This window comes from Falco rusticolus, chromosome 3 (assembly GCF_015220075.1).
Source record: "Falco rusticolus isolate bFalRus1 chromosome 3, bFalRus1.pri, whole genome shotgun sequence".
Taxonomy (NCBI): Eukaryota; Metazoa; Chordata; class Aves; order Falconiformes; family Falconidae; genus Falco; species Falco rusticolus.
In genome coordinates this window covers 82,242,100-82,266,837 of record NC_051189.1, presented here as the reverse complement: position 1 = coordinate 82,266,837, position 24,738 = coordinate 82,242,100, and the positions used below count along the sequence as shown (strand labels likewise).

The 24,738-nt window shown below is 38.4% G+C and overlaps 1 protein-coding gene across 4 annotated transcripts in view; it reads left to right on the top strand.

Moving 5' to 3' along the window:
• SEMA5A (semaphorin 5A) overlaps nt 1-24,738 on the top strand; it is a 354,071-nt gene that overhangs the window by 110,613 nt on the left and 218,720 nt on the right. For all 4 annotated transcript variants that reach the window (XM_037380621.1, XM_037380622.1, XM_037380623.1 and 1 more), the window contains exon 4: nt 20,041-20,140. In XM_037380621.1, the coding sequence (XP_037236518.1) occupies nt 20,041-20,140 (100 nt within the window). The remainder of the gene's footprint in view (nt 1-20,040; nt 20,141-24,738) is intronic.

The window sequence follows — 24,738 nt, the reverse complement described above, 5'->3', positions numbered from 1 at the left end:
CTTTTTGCATTGGAGCTCCACCATGAGTTCCTTGCTTCACCAAGCCAGTGTCTTCATACATGTGGCTGTCATCTTGAATATTGGGATGGACCGCTGAGGAACAGTTGCAACAAAGTGAAGAACACTTGGATGACGTTATCTGTAAAAATCTGAGGCATTAAATAACTTACCTAATTCTTTTATTTATTTGAATTGAGATTTTTCTATTAGTGTTGCAACTTAGAATGAGTTCCAAATAGTTCGTAGCTATGAAGATGTAGAGATTAAGATGTATTATGTTGCATATTGCATTCTTCCTGTGTTTCTAGGAAAGCACATGTGCAATTTTTCTTTGTTCCAATGAATTAGGATTTATTGGAATTTAATTGAATAAAGAATTTTTTTGATCCTTTTCATAAAGTTAGAGAAAATAATGTTGTGGGTTTCTACAGAAAGTATTTTTGTTCTGGCATTTTAATGGTTTAATAAGAGTAATAGTACCAGCTGTCCCTTTCTCCAATACATTGGAGAGTGAACTAAAGTGGTTACATTCTGTACCTAGGAACAGCAAATGATCAGTCTGTTGTGAAGGAGGGACCTTTATTTATCATTTATTGATGGACTAAAAAAGATTTATTCTGATGAAATGTCTTTTTTTCTTAGCATTCATGTTGCGTTTATAATTTAGTTAAAAATGTTATTTTTATCATAACGCATATATACAATGTTGTAAATTAAAGTAACACAGTTAATCTTGCCACTTGACGGCTTAATTTCACAAACTAAGGGATCGCTGCATGACTGCATGTACTTTTTTTTTTTTTTGACATATGCAATGGTAAAAGCAAACCGTTGACACTCATTACCAGACCCACGTGCTAAAAGTTAAAAATCTGTTGGTTTATGAATCTGATTCAGCCAACCTTTAGGGGAGTAGTTTGAATTTAGCTTGATCCTGTCTTTCGGACTGTTATTGTTCTGTCATATTTAATTTCTACTGCTGTCCTTCCAGTTCTAAGTTACTATGCCAAGGCTTTTTGGGGACAGAGACCTTCTCTGTCATCTTGTTTCATCTGCATCTTTTGATGTAGTCAAAGATAGTGTCACAGTTAGAGTTTACTGAACAAAACAGATTCCTTTTTGCTATAAATATATGTGAGAAATAAAGCATTTATTGTCAGATTGTTAATATGAGATTTAGTAAGATTTTCAATGCCGGGCTCCCTCTTGACCTTTGTGGTAAAAATACCATTGATCAGTACATATCTGTGACATACCTTAACTTTTATGAACTGACATATTTTTTAAAATTTTCCTTCACTTAAAAATATTCTGGTAAGCTGTAGTTGATACCACAATAATCTGTCAGGAATCATCAGGAAATCTTATAAAGTACATATAGAAACATTTGAAACATATTTGCAATGCAGTATATGGTGTGTGATAGCCAGGTAACGTAACTGGTGTGGGCCCACAGTGGTTGACTTCTATGTAGAACAAGGGAAAACACAAGATATGAGGTCAAAGGAAAAGATGACTGAGAGGTTTGTCTTTGAAACCTGTATGTTAGAAATAGGCTACTTGGGGTATCAAGGTGTAAAAAAAAAAAAAAAAAAAAAAAAAAAAAAAAAAAAAAAAGGAGATGCTTGTGAGAAGAGCTACTCTGTCAATGAATCCTGCAATAGGAGTTGGCAGGATTCAACCAGCCCTCTTTGCAATTTCTGTATTCTTCCTGTGGCATTTACTGACTTCACGAATGCTTATAGGAAAATGCCTTCTGTATCTATTGACATTATTAGTGCTGCTGGACAAACACTGAGTCCTGGAGTGAACTGAATTCTTAACAGCTTTGAAACTTTTAGTTTGAATGCTGCATTAATACCCTATTCTGTAAAGTCATCTTATAATAATAATAGATCCACGAGAGCTAAAGGCTGTGTGGGACACTGAACATAAACCAAGCCTGAATGGCATTGAGTAGTAGGTACTTTAAAGCTTGTAAACTCTGTAAACTAACTTTACAGAGACATCAACTCTTTTGTTTTATTTATAACTGACTAAAGCCTTTTTTTGTAGTTTCTGCTATGCCAAAATAGCAATGTACTTACTTGATTTGTCTTCCATTGAGAGGCATGGTAGACTGAGTATAAACTATTAAATAAAACAAATGGAGTGAGAGTTTGGTGTAGCGTATGGATGAACATCTGCAAAAAAACTAATAAAAAGTAAAAGTAGTCCCCAGGAGTTGTCACGGTGAAATATGGAAAGGGAGTGTATCTCCTGAAAGAGCTTGCTTACTTTCCCGCTGCCCATCAAAAACTGCTCACTTAGGTGATGATCCTGTCAAGCTACCTTTTGTAGAGAGGCATATACTATTTCTGTAGCTGATTTTCTGAGCTAAATAGTTTTATCTGAAAGACCGTGATATATCTCCTGATATCAAACAACAAGAATTTTACCTGCTAGTTGAGAACTTTTACTCAAGTACTTTGTTTGCCAGTGGAAGAGGAAAGAGAAGTTGCAGAAGCAGGGAGGATACATGCACTTTCAAAGGATCTTTGACATGGATCTAAAAAAAAGGATCTAAAAATCTCTTTTGTTTTAGATCTCTTATACACAGTAGTAATAATCACATTGTAAATTGTTTATCTGCATAAATAATATAGGTATGCATAATGCACATTTCTCTTTCCCAGAAAGAGATCTGAAAATGTTTCAGTTCTAAATCTATTGTCATACGTCTTCCTTAGACTGGCATAAGGTACTTTGTGTCTTCTTTGGAAGCTGGAAATGTCCTTTTCTCATTATTTAAAGTTGGTAGAAACTATCACAGAGATCAGATTTATATAAAAGCAGACCTCTTGGTATGGGATCAATTGACAGGATCAGCTGGGTAGCATGCAGTTCAGTGTTCTGTGTGGTGGGACTAGCTGTGATGATGTATAGTCCCTCATTCTAAGTTCCTTTCTCTTCAAGGAGGAGACTGCCTCCAGATGTGCAAAGATGTGCTAGCCTGTTGAAATTCAGGCTTAAAAAAAAAAGTTAAAAAATTAAACAAATCTGTCTGCACATGTAAAGTCTGGTAGAGGTGGTAGAATCAAAAGGTTATAAATCATGCAAGGAAACAAGGTGCAGGTTACAGAATGGACACACAGAGATTCATAGTGTGAGATTATTGGTCTTTGTATTTGTTTCCATACGTTTACAATGTGTAAATAAGTATATTTATGCTGGAAATAAGTTAAGAAAGAAAAAGGGCTGAAACAAGGTGGTCATTAAAGACACAGCCTTACAGTTTTCATTTTTATTAAATTTTATTTTATCTGGATATGCTTTCATGTGCATGTAGATATGAAATGTTAGCTCTGTAAAAAGTATTAAGGTTTACTGATGGTCAGCTTCTTTGAATATGCTCTCCTTTAATATAGTAAAGCATTGTGTTTAACCTAAATGATTAGAAAAGTCTGTGGAAACCAAATTTCCTTTGGGTAGGAACAGTGAATCATAGGCAAAGTGTGTTTAGAAAAGTAAGATGCCTATGAGAAATAATAACTGTTTATAAAAGTTGAACTATTCTTACACAAAACCCAAAGCAAACCAGTTGAGTAGTATGTTTTCTTAAAATATTTCCATAGGTTTCAAAGCAGTTAGCCACCCGCTTTACAGAACCTCTGTGGTAGCTCTCTGCAGAGCTGATATTTTATTAGATTTAAGAAAAAAAATAAAAAGTGTGAAGGTAGTTACAGTGGCACCTTGTTTCCACCCCCCACATTTGCTGAACTTTGAAACTGTCACATCTCTCAAATCTTGCACATTCATCTGCAGGCAGACCCCATCCATGAGGTAGAGCTGAGGGGGCCATGCTAACTGCTTAGTGGTGTGTGAGTAAGCTGGAAAAAAAATTGACCCAACTCCAATTTCAAGTGTGAAGTTATAAGTATTGACTGTCCTGCAGTTTACCTTATTGATGTTGATGGTACAGCTGAGATCATCTGGTCTGGGGCAAATCTTATTCTTTTTATGCTCCCGTAATCAAAATTTAAGGTTGTGCTGTCCCAACAAAAAAGTACCAGTTGACATAATTTTAGAAGCTGTATTTAGTGATGTTTTAAATACATGCTGTGCTGTAAAGAAGTTATCTGTTGAATAAACACGCTCAAAAATAACGTGCCTCAATCCATAGAAGAAATGAACATAAACCCTTCATTTCTGCTTGAGGTTAACCAGAAAAGAAAAAAGGCACAGTTATTTTTTGATTCCTTGGTTTGGGAATCCTAAGAAATACGTTTTCTTAACCTTGTTGTCTAACCACCACAGAATTCCCTCACTTGATGTTTGTCTAAGTAATACAGACTCAGTAAGTAGCTCTGCTCTTTTTATCATGTGGTTTGTATGTGGAGTGCGTGCACGTAACATCTGCCAAGAGGAAATAACCTGTGGGCTGAATGAAGAAGGATACGTGGTGTGTAAACTTGTTTTTGTTTGGACTCTCTTCTCTTTCCCCTAATTTTGTTACAAGCTACTGTTTAAACTAGTGGTCTGCTAAGTTGCTTAGTCTTTATTGCTTTGTCGTTTTCTTCCCACTGGATTTCAAAAATACACTTTAAAGACCTCCTGCCAGCTTCAGCAATGGGATTGAGGTGTACTGCTTTCCATCCCCTATCTTCTTTTGGGTTTTTCTTTAAATAAAGATGATTCATCAGTGAAGAAAAGTTGATTGCTAGAAATTGCAACTTTGGTTTGTGTAGACGATAGGACTTTGAGATTGCTTGCACTACACTGCCAAGAACCAGCCCCTTGTAAAGAGGAAAAGAATTCCTCCACCGGTTGCATGTTTTTTTGTACCAAATCAGATTTGCCTTTAGTTTTGTATAGGAGACTAAGCACCTGCTGGGAAATGGCAACTGTCAACTGCTTACTGTTAATGGGAAAAATTCTCACTTTGGAGATTGAAGGATACTATCCCCTTACTGTTTCCTTGAGTCACCCAGTATCTTTGGAGTGCATTCCCATGAAAAACAGGGTATGGGAGGGACTGAAGTTTCTAAGCAAAGGACCTGCATGGTGGCTACCCCCTTTTTTTTTTTTTTTAGTTTGATTGTTTTGGCAGAACTGATCATGTTTTAAAGCAAGCATGAATTTACAGTTCTTTTGGCATTCCAACCAAGTGCTGGACCATCATAGAATGTTAATAATTTTAATAATTTTCTGGTAACTGAAAATCAGCAGTGGCTGCAATGGCTAGTAAGCTTCACAGGCATGTCCTATGGACCTTTCCATACTCATTTTCCATGGCTGATTTCTTCCCTATTGCTCTAATGTGGAAGTCTGGAGCATGTGAAATTTCCTGGTTGTTAACGAAGCAGTAGAGTGAGAGAGGCTTCTGCCACATTCCAGTAGTTGTACAAAGCAGGCAGGTGGAATTAAAATCTGGGGTTTTTTTGTTCTTTTTTGTTTTCTTCTTCTTCAAAGGAGATGTATTTTTAATGGAGATGGGCATTTTTACTGAAAGTTTGTAAAACATCTGAACTGGAATATGTTAAACAAACATATTGGCAATCAAGTAATAGAGATCCTAAGCAGCTGAAATTTTATCATCTTCTAGAAGGTTTGGTGTATTTAAAGATTAGAGGAAGCACAATATTGCTTTTATGTTTCTCCCCCACCCCCAACAGTATTTTAATTTTTTTATTAAGATGTTTAAGGTATACTCTGTCCCTTCTTTTGATGGCTGTCAGTGTGACTATTCTGCTGAACGACCCCTTGGAAAGAGCATTAATGAAGCATATCCATTGTTTCTAAATCATCTGGCACCGTTTAATTTAGGTGTTGCTGAAGCTTTAAGTTCTCTATGCATAATCTCCATATGCTGATTCATGTGAATTCGGTTGTTCTCCTTTTCAAAGGACTGCAATGTAACATGTCCAAAGCTAACAAGTGTTGACTGAAGAGGAAAAGTGTGTTTATGGCTTGTTAGCATTGCATGGCTAAAGAACTGAGAGTTGGCCCTTTTTACCTTGCCTTGGTGTAACCCATTTGTGCCCAGCTCTTCATGGAGCTCATGGCTGCAGTCATCACGGCCCAGCAGAATGCAGCTGTCCTCTGTGGAGTGGGGTGGCCCTGCTGGCTCCATCCATGGCAAGGGTGCCACACCACCTGCCTGGCCTCTCGCAGCAGCAGCATGGCTCTGTGTTTCACAAGAAACATCCTTAATTCAGTTCTTGTTGCTTACTTTCCCTGAAGTAACCTAGACTGCTAGATAATGAAAGATGGTGACAACTGCAATTACTGATCCTGGGTAGCTCTGTTTTCATACTTGATAGTGACAAAACTTCTGGAAAGACTCATTCCAGTGGTCTTCCCTTCGAGGTTCTGTGCAGCATTTACATGCACTCACTTGATGGCACCTTCTGCCCTCACTGCCTGTCAGTAAATGTCACCTTCTGCTGAGAAGAATGGGCTGATGCCTACTGCATCAGCTGAGAGATCTGACTCACCCTTGGGCCTTGCCTGGATCTCTGTGATTTCCTGGAATCCTAAAGGTTTGGAGGAAAATTTTTAGATTTTCCTTTTTCCCCTTGATTTCTTGAATAAACTTCCAGAGATACTCATGTTTATTTGACAGAATGGGTGGAAGGAGAGAAGTGCAGTCAGTGCTTCTTCAAAGTGATTTTTTTCACATGCTTTCTTTCCTGCCTCATTTCTGTGGCGCTGCTTGTTTGCTATTGATAAGCTTATAGGATGATGAATAGCAGCTGATTTTGTTTGCGTGGCTGAACATGGTAGATACTTGTTACAAGGCAATTTGTCACATTCAGGTGAGACCATGCTTTGACTTGTCATAAGCTTGTCTTTCCATTTACAGTGCTCACTTCAGGTTTTGTTTTGAAGGTTTTATGGACAAAGAAATGTGGTTCTTCTCTACCATTTCTGAGAATTAAGAGCTCACCATTTTACAACTGCTCTACAGTAAATCGACTAAAGTAGTTGTTAATAATGATGAGTACCTGGAGTTTGACAGTGCCCTTTAGAACAAAAACAATTTCTACAAAGAGGAGTGCTACTCTGTTTGTGGTTTTTCCTTTTATTTTTCTTGCTTGTCACGTTCTTTCTTTGGCTTGGGGGCATCTTTTTGTTTTTTGCAGTGAGGGAGTGGGAAGGGTGGGGAGCATGTTCCACTTTGAAGTCCTGGCTCCAAGCTCTTACCCAAGATGAGTGTCAGGCTTTACCCTGTATGCCCTTTGTGTTATTGTATGACTTGTTTTGTTGGTCATCGTGTTTTATGCAAGAAGTATCTTCAGTAAAGAAAAACATTTTATGAGCCTTAGTTTTGGGCAGAATTGATAGAATCAAGAGATTGTATTATGCTAAATGATGTAAATAAAGAAGTTTACTATGTTCATATGCTACCATAAATAAGAATACATCATTGCACAATGGTCAGCTCTAGAAACAGGGTCTTGCTAACTGAAACATAGATATTTCCCACAAAAAAAGCATGGCATCGTTATAACTGTTTATAGGCATTTGGCTTTATGCTTCTGTTGCTTTCTCTCTCTCTCTCTCTCTCTTCATATATATATTTATATCAGGTTTCTTTACAAAACTCCATGTTGAGATCAAATACAGTTTTCCCATAACCATACAAACACAATTTCCTTCAAAATTCATTCTGTGTCCTGTCACCAAAGCCAGCATGTAACTGTTAAAATGTGAAAGGTTAAGTCCTCTAAAGAGAGGGCATGACTAAGGATGTCAAGTGTGTTACGCAGTCAGCCCGTCCCTCTGCATCACGTTTGGGAAGACAGGCAGCAGCAGCACAAGGGCCAGAGCTGGAACTGGAAGGGGGAGCTGTGCTCACTGGGAAGAGCATGTGGGCTCTGTGCTGGTTGAGGTGTGAAGTTTACTAGTTTTTGACTGGCTGAGCTTCCCCAGGGCAAAATAAATCTTTCACCATTGTGGGGAAAGGCACATGCAGCAAGTAGTGTTTCCACACATCAAAACACAGCTGAGCTTCATGACATAGTTTTCAAAGCTCAGAAGAAGTCCTTATTAGAGTGCTCATCTCTGCCTATCCTGCTGAATGAGTCCCTACACTGAAGTGTGGATCAGCTAACCTACAAGGTGATTTGCAGTGTAAAATGAGTGAAAGTCTTGGTTCATCCTCCTTCATTCACTGATGTTTTTTCTTTCTCCTCAGAATTTTCACACCCTTCTTCCAATTTGATTTTGGATCTCTCATGTTGATTAGCTTTCTGTACTCTTTCCTCTCTCTTTTCTGCTCTTAAATTGTATGTTTCAAGTGTAGACCATTCCATATTTCTAGAGTTTGGATTGAGACTTAATATTAAGACTTGATTGATAACACCACTGCTGTCTACAGCAGACTCCTTATACCTTTTTTTTCTGGCCTGTCTTGAACTAGCAACTGACACAAGAAGGATATTAAAACAGAAGGAACATAAGTCTGGTGCAGGATAATAATTCTTGTGTGTTTCCTGAGGTTTTCTCTCCCGCTTTGTCTTCTCCCCAGTGTGTTCCCATCATTCTTCTGGTCTTTCCCTCTATGGCCTCTAAATCTTACATAACAGTCTTGCCATACATACGCTGTCCTCCAGGCTTCCCTCTCTCTTAAAGCATGTGAGCATTTTTTCCTGAGAACAATAAGAAACTTACTGTTTTCTCATTATGGTACTGTAGGTCCAGAACAATCCCTGAATTTTTTTTTAAACTCTCTGGGTCTTTGCTTCAGCACTTTTCATTAGCACTGCACTATGTTTTAATGTTGTATGTATACTTTATTGTGCCTCCTTAGCTGAACATTATCCGGTCTCTAGAGGGTTGGACTAGATGACCTTTAAATGTCCCTTCCAACCCAAACTATTCTATGATTCTACTTTAATTTGTTTCTAATCTGATGACAGGCTTCTGGTCGCCTTTAATCTTAAAACCAATGGATTTGATTTGTGTGGTTTTGGTTTTGTTGTTGTTTCGTTTTTAACTCTGCAGTTTCTATGTTTTATTGTTTCTGGCCTGGATGCCTCCTCCTTTGCCTGGATATGTGTGTATGTTTATATGTAAGAATCTTGAGTTGAAGTGATACAACCTGTAAACCATTCCATCCCATGTAGCCTGCTAGAATAAATTGGAATAAATACAGTGGTTCCTCAGTTCTCCTTGCTTTCTGTCTAAGCTCCTTAATCTAATGCATGGTAAGCCATTTACTGATATACAGAAGACTCATCCTAGCTGTGAAATGCAGCGGAGGTGACTCCTTGGTTGCCCTTACAAGCATGACACCTGAAATCTGTCTTGTCGTTCTCCAGGTGCTCCCCTCTGGAAATCCTTTGTAACGTTTGTTTTCTCCTCTAAACATCTGCTGTCCCTGAGCTCTTAGGTGTTGTACAGGGAGGTGTATACACAATTCAACAGGAGCAGGGTTGCTAAATCTGCTTCTGACAGCTCCAAGAAAACAAAGTTTAACGATTACTAGGAGGACAGCAGTCTCCCACAGCTCAGATAGCAGAGAATCTAAACAGCAAGAGGGCAGGTGGTAATCCCTACTGTGTTTCTACAGCAGTGGGGTTTAGTTTATGTCAAGATGATGTGATTCAGGCTGATCCTTAGGAATATTCCATTACAAAACCCCAGAACTGAGCCTCCAGAACTCAGATGCTTCAGTTTTAGCTCTACTTCTCTCCTTTTTTCCTTAATTCTTATTTGTTTCTTCGTGGTAGTCTGCTGACATGAAATTTTCATGGTTCCTCATTTGAACAATTAGTGAAGATTTGCAGGCCTTTTGCTTTAAAGCAGACCAGGGTTTGGAAGTCTTGTTTCAACTCTTGGCTTGACAGTCATTTTATGTCTGTGGTTCAAAATATGGTGTGGAAGATCAGGCAACTGAAAATTTTTAAGCACAGCTTTTGACAACATAACTGTTGTTAAGCATACTTAGGTGGTTTTTTTTTTTTTTTTTGATACAATGCTATCCTCAAATGACTGATACTGTATAATTTAAAATTATTGTAACATCAGGTACCACTGTGTTTGAGTCAAGGTTTTGTTTCCTGACAAGTGTGAAGAATATGGTTAATGAGATCTCTTCCAGCTGGCTAGTGTAACTTTGTGAAGTAGGTTTTATTTTTTTTTCTCCTTCCCCACCCCCCACCCCCCGGCCCCCCGAATGGTCCAGGGCTCTACTTTCATGCTGTTTCTGTGTATGAGAGAAAGAAAATTCAAAGGGGCTGTAATTGTATATCGTGGCTGATACCTTGTCACTGCATAATTTCTGTAGAACTTGCAAGTGGTTCTGAGTGTATAAAAACTGTGCTCGTAGTGCTGAAACTGCTTTCATCTAGGCGGGGGTTCAGTCTTTTTTCCCTTACGCCTTCTTGTATTTGTATGCAATGTGTGTGTTTGAACAATGAAGCATAAACAATTCAAAAGTCTTGTTCAGAAAAATAAGAAATAAGTAGTCATTGCAGCAGATGTTACTGTCTCTTCCCTGAGGGCACAGACAGTCAGAACCCAAATTCCCTTTAATTATCCCAGTAATAGACATATGCACACACATAAGAATGCAGAAATACATACTTCTAGCTGGGGAAGCTCTGGCAGGACAATGAAAACAGGAATGCAGGCTGGATTTTAGACCCTAAGACTGGAGGTTAGAGCGGATTGTAAAAGCAGGTCAGGGAACCAGGGCAGGGCGATTGCTGTGACTGCGCCTGCCGTGCCTGGAGGGCGGGAGACACATGGCAGAGGCGGTGACTTTGTGCCTCATGAGAGAATCAATGAAAGGTGTGAGGAGTCAGGTAGAGAGATGTAAATTTACAGTCGGCCTAAGAAAGAACTCATTTAAGATCAAGAAACACATACTTTTAGGTTAGGGTTAGGGTAAGTATGGTTTCTTTTTTTGTTATTCCCATTAATAATAAATAAACTACTTTTAGCCCTGCCTCATTACCTCCAAAATTGTTCTGAAGCTGTAGAAGTTGTTTAAAAATGAAGGCCCAGTAAGCAAGTGGTGAACCTTCTGGAAAATGTCAAGAGGTTTATGGTCTTGGGATCTGTTTTATTAGGGATGATTTAAAGTGCAGGGGAACTCAGGGAGCTAGCAGAGCTTCTAGATAAGGCTAGGGCTACGTATTTGTTCCTTGGCATCTGCAGTTCTCTTTGTAAGGAAAGGCAAGCTTCAGAACTTTGTTGTGTTGGATAGTAGAAGGCAGGCAACTGCCTTGGCTGTGATCTAAAGAGACCTCCAGAATATTAGATCTTGAAAGGGAGTTGTAGTTTTGAGATTGGTTTTGTCTTTTTGTTGTGTTTGGTGTTTCCTGCCCCCACCCTCCCTATAAGCAAAGATGAGCTCTGAGCTGCTGACACGTTTTTATGTTTCCAAAGGGGAACCAAATGTAGTGCGGCAAGACTTAAAAGGGGAATCTTTTACTTTGTGGTTGCTGATTTAATCATGCTGGGCAAAGTTTTGTAACTCTTTTATAGAGGATTACATTGTATTAGCTAACCCTGCCTAAACAACTGTTTTTATTTTTTTCCTTGGTGGGAAGAAATGATTTTTTATTTTATCTTTCTGAATCCTGATTTTAGAAACTGTACAGTTCTTTGTCTAATTACCACAATGCCTATATTTTTCAATGTATTATCTGGATGAAAAAAAATCTTGATTTTTATGAGAAATATTTTTTAATTTTCAATTTTATTAAAAGTTAGGGATTAGCTACTATAAATAGATATTCTTTTGTCTCCAAGTTATGATGTCCACATGGTTTTAATTCTGGATTACTAAAATTATCAGTGTGTGCAGCCACGGAATAAATATGTTCTGTATGGTGAGGGCTACCTGCAGTGTCTTTTTCACTAAAATGCAATACTGTGTAATGTAACAGACCTATCTGTCCTAATCCTTTCATTTTACAGAGAAGCATGAAATGGTGTCATCTGATGCCATCTTTTTGTTGTTGAACTATTACTTTTTTCTGCATATGTTGTGTTCAGTCTGCTTCTGGTGTACTCCATTTGGATTATTAGAGCCTTCTGGTAGCAAAGACTGTTAGATCTGTTACATCCATGACCCTCCTTATCCCTGACATCTGGATGTTTGTACCATATATTTGAAAAAGTGGACATGCCAACTACATTCTAATCTCAGTAACAGGTGGACGAGGAATTTCACTGGGACATTGGGCTGGGATTGACGTGGCTTTTTGATTGTGTTTTTTCTTTTGTTGGGTCTTTTTTAGAACAGATTTGTCTCTTTCTGTAAAGTTTTAATGTTAGAGAGTTGCTTTTTTCTTGTTTGTCCATTTGACTAAGGTTGTTTATGTAGTAGTTTGTCCTTCTGGTATACTAAAAATTGCAGAAAAGGCACTTCCTGGTCTCTTAATTCATCCTGGTGAAGTATATATGTGCTTGGCTTCTAAGGGTCAGATTACTTGGACGTGTTCTTGCTTCTTGTACATAACTTCAGCTCTGGAACTGAGATGCAATGGCAGTATTACCTTTAAGCTCTACTATTGTAGGTATCATTAATAATTATTTTCTCTGCCTCTGAAACACATGCTAAAGAAGGACAGCATTAGGAGACAAGTAGAAAGGGTTAATGAATGCCCAGAGTGTTGACCTAAAGCTGTAATTACATTGAGTGCTCCTGGCTTTTCATCCTACAGGGAGTCTGCATGCACAGCCTAGGCAACAGGCACTCTGAGGCATTTCCCTGTGGACTTTTCCCCAAACCTCCCGTGGAAGAAAGCTCTGCAGCACAGGCAAGACATAGTCACCTTAGTGATACAGTTCTGCAAGACAACCTGCCTAAGCAGGCAGGATGATAAAGTTAAGGAGGTATATATGGTCCTGGAAGCAGATCTTCCAACATACCATAGCATATAGAAAACATGTCTGGAATTACAGGTTTTGGAAAAGCAGCCTGTAACAGACAGGCCTTCTCTACTTTGCACTGAACTGCTGTCTTTAAAGTGTTCAGCTTCTGCTGTGGGCCTTATGGAAGAATAGCAAGTAGCAGGGAAGGTGTTCATGCTCAGATTCTGAGAGGAGTATAATTAAGATACTGTTTTAGCTGGGGTACTGCTAACTCCTAGAATGAGTCTTTTCTCTACGAGAAATGGGAAAATATTTGCTGTGCTTACTATATTAGAGTGTTTTGGCTTATGATTTGCTTGTCTTGTCTTTGCTTGTCTTTCTCAAAAGAAATAGCACTTTTACTTCATGGTTAAGGCATCCAACAGGAACATACCCATTGGGAAGCCCATTCTGGTCTGTTTTGCAGCAGTGCTAGACTAGGGTAGAGGAAGAATTTGGTCCAAAGTACAAATATGTAAAGAATGACTTTGCAAATATGTAAAAAATAACTTGCATTTGTATGGGTTTAAACACTATGTACCAGAAGTAGTACCACCATGGCTGTGGTGGAGCTTCACAGTACTGCAATCTGCGGAGTACATGAGGTAGCTTGTTCAGGTGTAGCGTAGGTTTCTCTCCACTACAATGACAACTGGACAAGCCCTGATGCCTGAGCTAGAAATCTGTTTGCAGCTGTGTTTTCAGATGCTCATCTGAGGAAAATGACACCTGTATATGATGTTTTATAGTATTGCTTACATGTTTCTAACTATAGCTGCTTTCTTCCTGTTATTTACTTATTTTTTTTAAACCTGATTGATGAACATTATTCAAAACATGGTTGTACATGAATGCTGAGCAAGACATGCCTTCACTAAGTCCTAGAAAAATAAGTTATGTTGTTGATAAACTAAACCTTAGCTTCTTTTGGATAAGCAGGGGTGAATTGTGATTGGTTTCAGGAGTACAGCTGGTTTTTGGCTGAACTGTCATGATAGAGTCCTCTTTTTTTTTTTTTTTTTTTGAACTGTTGGAATAGTATTTGCACGTATTTCTTTTATTCACATCAACTGTGGCACCTTTTTTCCTTTCATCTCCAGTGAGTCGATGACTTCCAGCAAAGGTACACTTAATGCATATCTGTAAGGAGAGAATACAGTGGAAGAGCTAGAAAAGATCGGTGGTTGGAAACTTAAGCAAAAATGTGTAAGCAAAAGTGAATCATAAAAGATGCAGCAGGCTCTGGCATGCCAATTTTCTTCTCTTTTTTTCCATACAGAGCAATGCTTATTTGTCTGAAGTTGTTCTGAGTGAATTTATTGTTCATGGATATATTTCTGTTACAGTGAGAATTTTAAAATCAGGACTTAACAGTCACACTGAATCAGTACTAACGGTGCACAGAAACTACTGAAGAAATTCTTGGTTTTCCCAGTCCTAGTTTTAAAATAGTTAGGGACAATGGAGTCCTGAATTGTCACAGCAGAGTGTTACAAGTGCACCTAGCTGTGTCCTTAAAAAGTGAATGCTGGAAATAAATCCCGAAACAGAGAGTGCTGAATGAGCGAACAGGTGGATTGCCTCTTGCCAGTCATGGCACCTCGGTTAACAGATTCCCCTGGGGTTAATGGGGCTGGCACCAGGGCAGCAGGGGTGATGTAACAGTCAGCGTGGCACACCACTGTGGAGACTTCTGTCACGTCTCACTGCCTTTGAAGAAGATAGTAATGTAACTTGAGTATCACAGGAAGAGAAGATTTAAGTTAGGCTAAAATCATTATACAGCTTCAGGAAGATGGGGTTTATTGTATCATCCTTACATTAGATACATTTAATTATAAAATAACTGTAGTTGCAGTAGTATATTCTAATTTTCTTATTATAAGATTAGTGAATTTGTTGTATTGATGCCACTCAGAGACTTCTGTTAATATTATAAATCTGCTAGTTTTCAACTGTGGTGGTATTATTATTATTATTATTATTATTATTATTATTATTATTATTATTATTATTATTATTATTATTATTTTGGTAACAGAGTTTCTTCAAGAAGGTGGTACTGCATGTATGTTTACATTAGTGCTCACTGTTTTCAAAAGGGACACCATGGCATGAGGTGTCACATACACATACCATAAACACTACTGAAATTTTTAATACCTGTGTTATTTTTTAAATGAAATTGGGAGGTTTTTATTGTCTTTTAACTTTTTTATTTACCATTATTTATTTATCACTTCTGAATTTGGTTCTAAACATACCACTCTTCCTTATTAGTAATTTCAAAATTTATTTTACTGTTTACTGTAGCTCTACTTTGAAGGGCTGAATAATCAAACTTAGGTTAGAGGGAACTTCACTGTTTCTTTTAGGAGGAACTGTGGTGCTGAGCCCTTGGCAAATCCTTGGGCAATGTGAACCAAACAAGCTACGGCCCGTTGGGCAGACACAAAATGTAAAGTAATAATGAGACAGATTTCTGGACTTCCATTATTTGCATGAGTATCTAACGTCCTCCTGCCCAGCTTTGATTGTTAACTACCTTTATCTTTAAAGCTGTTTAGGAGACTCCCTTGACCTTTCCTAGGAGCTGAGAGGGCTTTGGTGCGTTTCCCCTCCCATAGGTTTATGAGCCATGGCAAACTTTGTTTCCTATTAAAACTAAGCTATTAAAAAACCCCCACCAAAACACCCCTCCCCCCAAAAAAAACCCACCCAAAACCCAAAACCTGAAGCCCACCAGAAAACCCACAGCATGTGATTCGCAGTATTCACAACATGTGAAAGAGAGCTATAGTTTTCTCAGAATCCAGCTCTTTCAATATCCAGCTTTTAGTTCCATGGGAAAATGGAAAATGTGTGTTGTCTTTCTGGAATGTTTTTGAGTTATAAGACCTGCAGTTTTAAGTCCTGTAATAACAATAATAAAAATATTTTTTTGGTAAGGGGAAGTATGTCTTCAATGTACTGAAAGGACCCAGTGTGTGTTGGAGACCAGCTGTTGTCATGACTGCGTGTATACTATGATACAGTTTTCCATGGGCAGCTTTAAGTCTAAGACCAATTCTGCAGAATGATAAACATGCATACTTAGTTTTAATGGGGGGAAAAAAAAATTCAGGTTGAAGGTGTGTCTGAATAAGTGTGTTCAGTATCAGGCATAAGAAGAGAGGTCAGTAAAGGGCTAGGAATTTTACTGTGCTACACATGAACTGAGGGCTGGGTGGGGAATGCCAGGAAGGGGAGGGTTAGAATTGGAAAGGGGAGAGATGTTGATGGCTGTCACCTGTGATCAGCAGGCAGTCCGATTAAGTTATGTGTCAGCAGGCCAGCTTAATTAACTTGCACATTTATTTATGGCACTGTTGTAGTGTACAAAATCTATGTGTTGTTTTGTAAAGCTTGGCATGTTGCATCTATGTGAAAACCATCAATAAAGTGAAATTGTTACTGCTTACTACTTTACCATGAGTTTTTAATTTGAAAAAAATAAAAAAATTCTTGACCTTTAACAGCTTGTTAAGCATTTTTGACTCTAAGGAGATAACTTGTAACAGAACTGAAAGGTCTTGTTGCACCTAAGGCTTTTCAGCTAGTTTTTTCTGTTTAGATGGAACTCAATCTAATTATTATGTTGATTTAGTTACATAAATTTGCTGTAGTGTAACTCCAAGCAGAATTTCACCAATAAGCTTTTACTGTTACATTTACATGGATTTTGATAGATTGTCTTTTTTGGGGTTTTTTTTGGTTGTTGTTGTTGATGATGGGGTTTTGTTTGTTTTCCATTACAGAAGTGTCACAAAATTTTACCTTTATGCCATAAAGGCTTATTCCTGAGTGACACGTGATGCCACTGTGACACACAAAAGATACTTTCAGAGTGCTTGCTGAAAAAAACCCAGCTCTAGCTGCCGTATGCTCTTCCTGACCTTATTCCCTCAAGCAAGAACACTGCTGAATGCAAAAAAGACAGAATTAAATAATTTATTTTTTAGAGGGACAGAGGGGAATTTGATTTCAGAGAGATTTTTTAGCAAGTTCTCATTTTCTGGTTCTCTAGACTGGGCTTGCCTTGCCCTGCCTGGCCCCTACCCCCTTGCTCCAAACCTGGAAATTGTCTCAGTCACCTGCTGCTGTACCTTGAAGCTTTATTGTACCTTGCTGAGACAGCAGGACAAGTGGAAGAGGATTGTGTCTTTGAATTGTGTCTTCCCTGCAGTTTTCTGGCGCCACAATACCCCTGTGTACTGAAATGTCCCTGGCCCAGCCATGCTGTGGGGAGCTACTGCTTTGCTTGTTTTACAAGAGACCAAAGGTCTCATCTGTCCTGTCAAAATATGGAGCTGAAGTAATCCTGTTCTCATCTCCTTGCCTTGTGTCTCTTTCAGAGACTGCTGTTTCCACAGTGGGTCTGACTTTACCTGCGTGCAGATCTCCTGCTGAGCCAGTGGCGTTTTCAGCTCTGCGTATTCACACATAGTAATACAAATTTGAATGTTAATACACTAATAGCCTGAGTTATACTTTGGCTGTTTAGGAGTAGACTTGGGTGTGATTCTGCAAGATTGTACCTCAGAGGCAGAAACCTCTGGGTACAAGCAGAGGCAGAGAGAGCCCAGGGAGCCATGGGTGTCATCTTAAAGAGTAAATTTCGCTGTATGTGTGAGGCAGCACATCCCATGGCTTGTGCAATCACGTCAAACCACATTTAGTCCTCAGCCAAAGGACTAAACCCATGTTCTGACTTGTCCTTTCAGGCCGTCTTGCAACCCCTGCCCACTGGCTTGTTTGCACGCCCTGCCTGGGTACTCTTTTCTGTCTTTAAAGCCCTGATTTCTTTCCACAGGGTATTTGTTCTGTGGTTTTATCAGTTATTCATTAGTATTATGATTTTTTCTGAATTTCTGCTACTCTAGAAAATGGCTTTACATCCATTTATGTCCTAGTTACAGTGTTTAATACAAGGAAAAGCAGCCTCTGCATCTTTCAGAACCGAGAGCTGTTGCTGGCTGGGAATGCATGTGTGTGTATGTGTGTATTTTTTCTGTGAGTACAATGTGCATGTTCTGTGTCCATGTGGGAAATGTCTGAGGGAATTTATGGTGATTTTAGATACATTGGCTGTTAAACATAATTTTATTTATCTTTCTTTTTCTCCAGTAAGTGAAATTCTTCAAGACTTAATCTGGATTTCCTTATCTTCATATCCTATCTAATTTCTCAATTTTTTAGAACTTTGCAATTGATTGTTTCTTACAAAATGAATGACTGAGAAGTTAAGGTTGCAAAATCGAGTACAAAAAAGTTAAGAAATGCGTATTTTGGCCTTGCCTGTTCAGACTTATATATGTAAATATAAATAGACAACTAAGTCTGTATTAAGGCTACACAGACCTATAACATGTATATTCGTGTGTGTGTGTGTGTTTTTTCTTTCCTCCTATGGAGTCCTGCTAGGTTCTATGCAAAGTATCTGCACTAGTAGCTGATGGCAGCTCTGATCATAGTTATCTAACATGCAGCCCCATCCACTTACCTACACAGGTTTCAGACCCTGATTTGAGAACCTATGCAGTGCAGATGGAATCAACAGTGAATTTAGCTACAGGTTCTGCAGAACATATACAAACTGGCATTACGGGCTGGAAATTGCCCAGATGTGTATAGGCTGTCATTAAAAATTAAGGAGTTAGTTTTCTGACACCCAAGTGATTCTACTGCACGATTCCATCTGTTTTTCCAAAGTATTTGATGCTACAGCTTCTGCACAGTGTGTTTAATGGTTCTCTGCAATGGCTGAACACGTTTTGACACAAAATAACATTTTTCTCCTAGGCCCTTTCCTTAGGAATGGATGACCTACTTGTGCTAAAACTTTAATATTTAAATTAGGAACAAATCATTCTGAAACAGGCACCAGACATGGATTATTTCAACCCAGATATTTGCAAAAGGAAAAATATGCCCCTGAGTGAAGAAAGGAGCTTAGAATGGCTGTTGGCAACCTGAGCTGCAACTGGTGACACCAGTATCAAAATGTACACTGTCATGGCACTCTCAGGGGGGTTGGTGTTGACTTTGTACTCTAAATGATCATGACCACTTGTTCACCTTTGGTCTTTTCATTAACTTTTTCACATCTATAGTCTTCAACTAGACAGTTCTACAGCCTGTTATGCCATATGTACATAGACCTCTTCACCTTTCACACATATCCTGGACCACTGCTTTGTGACTACATTAAAAAAAAAAAAAAGCTTCAATATACTGAGAATTGGGAGAGAAACTCTAGACGATGGGGCTCTTGTACAACTGCACTTTTTTGAAATAACCATTGAAATAATTATAGCAATTTTAGGTATTCTGTGTGAAAATTAAAATAAAAATAAATAAATAATCTGTGTTCCCAGAATATTATATTCATACAAGCTGCACAGTTGTGTATCCAGCTAGTGATATGAACGCACAAATAACTACTAATGATGCAAATATTTAAGGATTTTGAATGCCATTATTTGTGTGTATTTGAAAAGTTTGAAAGTAGGAATAGATTCATATTCTGAATAGAAGTAGTGGTCCTTGCTGATTTTCAACTACTCACCCACTTGTCTGCCCTGTTTTATGTAGGACTAAATCAGTCCGAGAAAGACAGGTGAAAAAAAAATGTTTGCTTGAATGTCAAGCATTTTGCTTTTTTTATCTCTCATGCCTCAAACTTTCTTATTGCAAAAATGATGAAAATTCCAATTTTCTTGGGCTTTTTTTCATTGTTTTCCACTTGATTGGATCCTTTTTTAAAGAACAGAGTAAACAAATCAAGCCCTTAGTCCTCAACTGCTTCTGATGCATATGAAATGATTCTGACTTCACTGGAGTATGTACCAGTGAATTGCAGTTGTACTGTGGTGGTCTCTGTTTTACCCAAGGAAGAAAAAGACATCTGGCTTATAAATCGGACCAAAATTTGAATACTTCCAGTGTGTATTGGGTGACTGCTCTATGTATCTTACAGGCCTGTGGTGTAAATTATATGGCATGATGGTAAAAGTCTCCTATGTTTCCTTAGAAAACCATATTGAGAGAACTTGCAGCCGCACAAAATCTGCAAATGTAATGTTCGCTACCTGATGCACTACAGTTATGAGATTTACAGTAACAGTTGTATTTCTTGATTGTTTTTAGAAATTGCCCCTTGGTTACATATGTTCAGAGCAGAAGATGCTGTGGACTTCTCACAGTTAACGTTTGACCCAGGACAAAAAGAGCTTATTGCGGGAGCAAGGTGAGAAATCTATTTTCTTTTCATGTTGCTTCAGATTGGATTTTGTTCTTTGTTGATAAGTAATATTGAGTCAAATTCTAACATCAGCTTGCTCTCTTATGATTCCCCTGCCTTCCAGACCCACCAAACTGGGCATTATGTATGTTTATTTCTCTTATTCCTGACCAAAGTTAAAAGGTGGGCTGCCCTGGTATCAAGGATCCTAATAGCTTATGTGATTCTCATTTTTAAGAAGACTGTCCTGGAATACTCTCAAACTTTGGATGATACAATAGAACAGGCAGATGCTGTATGACAATGTGACAAAAGTTACCATAGCATAAAACTTAAGATGATCCTAAATTTAGCTACACAATATGGCTCTTTGTGCTTCTATGATTCTAATAATTATTCAGTACAATGCCAGGAATGATCTGTTAAATCAGATTTAATAGTAAAGTTGGTAATAGTCATAATTTTTGCACAGTAAGACAGTACTTTGCAAGCTGTGATCTAGTGACACTGTCTTAGGTGTCAACACTGAAGCACTGACAGTCCTTGAATGTAATTTTTTCTTCTTTTAGAACGTGAAGTATAGTAAAACATTTTGTGTGGCAAAAAAATTAAACCATCTACCGTTGTTATTTAAATCTGCCTTCTGATGTATTTTACTCTTGAATTAACAAAGTTCTAGTTAATTTTTCTGTTACATTTATCATTGGAATAGATTTCCATTTCCCAATTTGTTTCTTGGTTGAAAGTGAGATTCAGAATACAGTCATAAAATGTTCTGTGAGAATTGCTCCCCCCCCTCCCCGTGTGCCACTAGAAGTTGTTTATCTACAGGGGCAAAGTGCAAAGCTTTGTGAGTGTGTAGACACATACGTGTTTCTGGCCCGCCTTAAGTGGGATATCCTGTGCGCTCATGTTGATTTTTCTATTCTGTAAGCTGCCGAATGAAATGAGGCATGAGGCTGTCATCTGGCACTGTTCTGTAAAGACAGCTAGCGTTAAGTCAGAGCTGTCTGAGCCTCTCCTCCATCCCATGAAACTGTGAGTTGGTTGATGCACACTGTACAGATCCCAATAACTGATGAAAAAAGAAGAACATTCCCCTTCTTCTCTGTTTTTTTTTTTTTTTTCCTCTGTATGGTTCACCTGGGCTCCAAATCTCATTAAGGAATATGCTCATTTAAATTTGTGCTTTTGATTAAGCCTTTTGAATCACTATGGGATGAGCTTTGGATGATTTTGTTAAATAGTCAGTGACTACAAAAAAATGCCAGCTGCTAGTTCTGCCTTTTGTAAAAGAACCAATACAGTAAAAGGAATAGGATTAATTTGCATTTTCTGTAAGTTGATGGTGCTTCAGAGCTTCGTGTCTTTTGTTCTGGCTAAAATTGCAATCTTAAAAATATTTAGTATTTTTAAAATCACAACAGAAATCTTTGTTTTCCATAGTTCAGTATACCTGGCTGTTGCTGTTCATAGAATTTATTGGATTTTTCCTTTCCTTATTCTGCATTTCCATTCTAAATGCTAAGCTTTTCCACAGTGCTGTTGTGTTTGGTCATGGGCACCTTACTTTCGAATGACTGCAGTTGCCAATGGGTTTCTCTGACTGTACATATTATTGTCATTAGTATGTCCTTTTCACTACACATTTTTCTCCTCAAGCGTTGTGCCAAACTACATGGTGTAAGTTATTGTATATCATGGAGTCATAGAATCAGAGACTAACAACCAATTATCAGGGTGCTATAGTCCCAAATCTTACTGATCATGCACCTTTTGCAGGTAGTCCCTGCACCATGTAGAGTGTATCTGTTCACTGTGAATATGATGTCAAGTTTTCTACTCATTTGCAGGAGTAGTGTTTGCAGCCTTTCTTAGCTGGCTGCGCTGATTTTTTTTGTTGTTCTTCTTTTTTTTGGTTTGGTTTTTTTTTTTTTTCCTTCTTAATGCACTGTTTGTAGTTCCCGTTCACCCAGGACCATCTTAGCAGAGCATTAATATTACCATATTTGTGCTGTGGCCTGTGGATAAAATTTTAGTACAAGTTTCTTGCACATCTGTCTTACAGGATTCACATATCTAAAGAGCTTTTAGAAGAATTCACATTCTGTCATAAGCCACAAATGTGCTCTAATAAAGACAGTGAAAAGAATGCACTGTTGATTCCTCCTCCCTGGTGAAATATCTGTTGATATACAGTTATTTCTCTTAGAATATTCCAACTTTTTCCTTTTTTATTATCTTGTACTAACAGTTCACTACTGAAAACCTAATAACTACATGCAACGAGATTTCAGTAAGATCTGAACAGCTAAAACGTCCTGTTTAGTTGTGAAAACGGTAATTTGTAGCCCTCTAACATGATTTTCCCTTCTATACGCAATCAATGGTAGAGAAAGGAAATATGTGATGTGGCACGTGGCAAAGCTGCAGATAAACTTAGATTATTCCATTTACACTGGCAAAAGAGGTACTCCCATTATGGTTTACTTGTCCAGCATCCAAACAAAACCAGGGGGTGATGCTTGCATCTCTAGTTTCTGCTTTATTAAGGTGGTGTTCTTCTAAACCAGAGGAATGATTTCCACATCCAGGAGCTGTGTCCTGGCTCAGCTTAAGTTTTTAAATTATTTTTTTCACCCTAGTGGAGTTTAGTGAACTCTTCCACCAAAATTTGTCTTAGAAACCAACAAAAAAAATGTGAAAATTTCACACTGTTGGAAATTCTTAAATCCCTTTTCCGTCACTGATAATCACTGTGGGTGATTGCCTTCCATTTTTAAAGTTCTACAGCCTCTAAAGAGATTCATGATTTGTTTGTCATAATAAGCAAGGTAACAAAGACCTCAGCTGGGATCCAGACTGGATTCCCATTGGGAGCTGCCAATGTCATGCAGCTACGTAAAGAGATAGATATGATCCTGTGATGCTTCAAAAGGTGTCTTCCATAGTGACCATTGTACAAGGTCCCTGGGAGACTTTAAACTGTAGTAGTGTGTATTATTCTATTTATATATGCTTAAACAGGGTTAACTGAAATAGAAAGAGATGTGGGGAAGGGCTGCTAAAAGGCAAATGAAGAGGGTTGGAATTGTAGTGCAGGAAAACAAAGGCTGAGCGTGTGTACAGCACCTGCCCATAAATCCATCAGCAGGTACATCTAGGGAAGGAAACAGCTATAGAAACTACACAGTAGTGTTGGCAGAAAATCAAATCACTCTGTTGGCCGTGGGTAATTTAGTCGAGAAACAATGAGTTTTGTCACATTTCATCCATGCGAACAAAACAAGAACAGAAATGATTTTGAGACAGAGATCTCTAAATGTGTGAAAGCCTATTATTCTATAGTATTTGCCATAGCAGGCAATGACTGGGAAGGTAATTACTAGTCTTGCATTGCTGAGATTAGTCTTACCTGTCCAATTTGGGAAATCAAGGAGGTCTTCAGATGTCATGGGTATTCTGTAGTTTCTGTTGAAAACCAGGTATTTTTTACAATTTTATCTGCCCTTTGCCCCCACCTCTGCAGGTTGTTTTTCTTCCAGTCCTCGTGAGAAGTCTCTTGTTGATATTTTTTGTTCTGCAAAATGTCTAGTTCTTCTGTAGCTCTTGAGTTGATTAATTCAGAGTCTCCTAGCCTTATTTCAGTTTCCTTACACCACCTGCAGTGATCTGCGATTGTACTCCAATACTAGTACACATCTCCACTTTTACCATCTGATCTACCCTGGCACTGGTATTTTCCTTCTGCTGAGGCATTGCTTAAGATTTGGAGCCACCCTTCCCTTTTCCCCTCCCGCCACCACAATTAGGGAGAGAGGCTGCTGATCCAAATCAAGTTTGATTTTGGCTCAGTCTGGCTTATTTCTAGGGTGTGCAGTCATGTTTCTCTGAACACAATAGAAACAAGTAACTGCAGTCCATGTTGCTATTAGCCTTTCAAATTCTTCACAAATCCAGTACATCAGCTGTGGGGAGTGTCTTTATTTCTTAGGTCACACTCATACTGTTTCCTACCATGAAGTCCCATGCCATTTAGTAGTGACTGCTTTGGTTTCTGAATATTGCTGTACAGTACAGGTTCAATTATACCTCCTGTTTTAATTGTGAAAAGAGATAGCACAACTTTTAAGTTTAATGAAGCTTGCACTTTTCTTTGTGTCAGAGTCACATGAAAATCATTAATGCCTTCCAGTGTGACAGGTCTGCTTAATAACATATACTGGATCTGAATTGTATGGGTTGTAGTACTTCTGTTCTACAACAGTGTCACTTGGCCTTCTGTCAATATGCTGTGCAAAAGCAGATGCGTACCATTGACGAGGGCTTCAGAGGGAGATGAGTATCTTCTAAACCAACTGATGAGTTTGCCTGGATCTCGGTAACAACCTACAGTTGCCCTGTGGACATTTTTACACAAGTTGTCCATGTAGAAAAAATCATTTTGATAGCTTTGAGAAATGTGGGAGTGGGGTGGAGGGGTGGGGACAGACAGGGGAAAAGGCAGATGGAGAAATTTATCTTTTCCAACTTTGATCAAAGACCCCAAAGTGCGTAAGTGAAGACAAGTGAAGATTACAGTTCAATTTATGAAGGTGAATTAA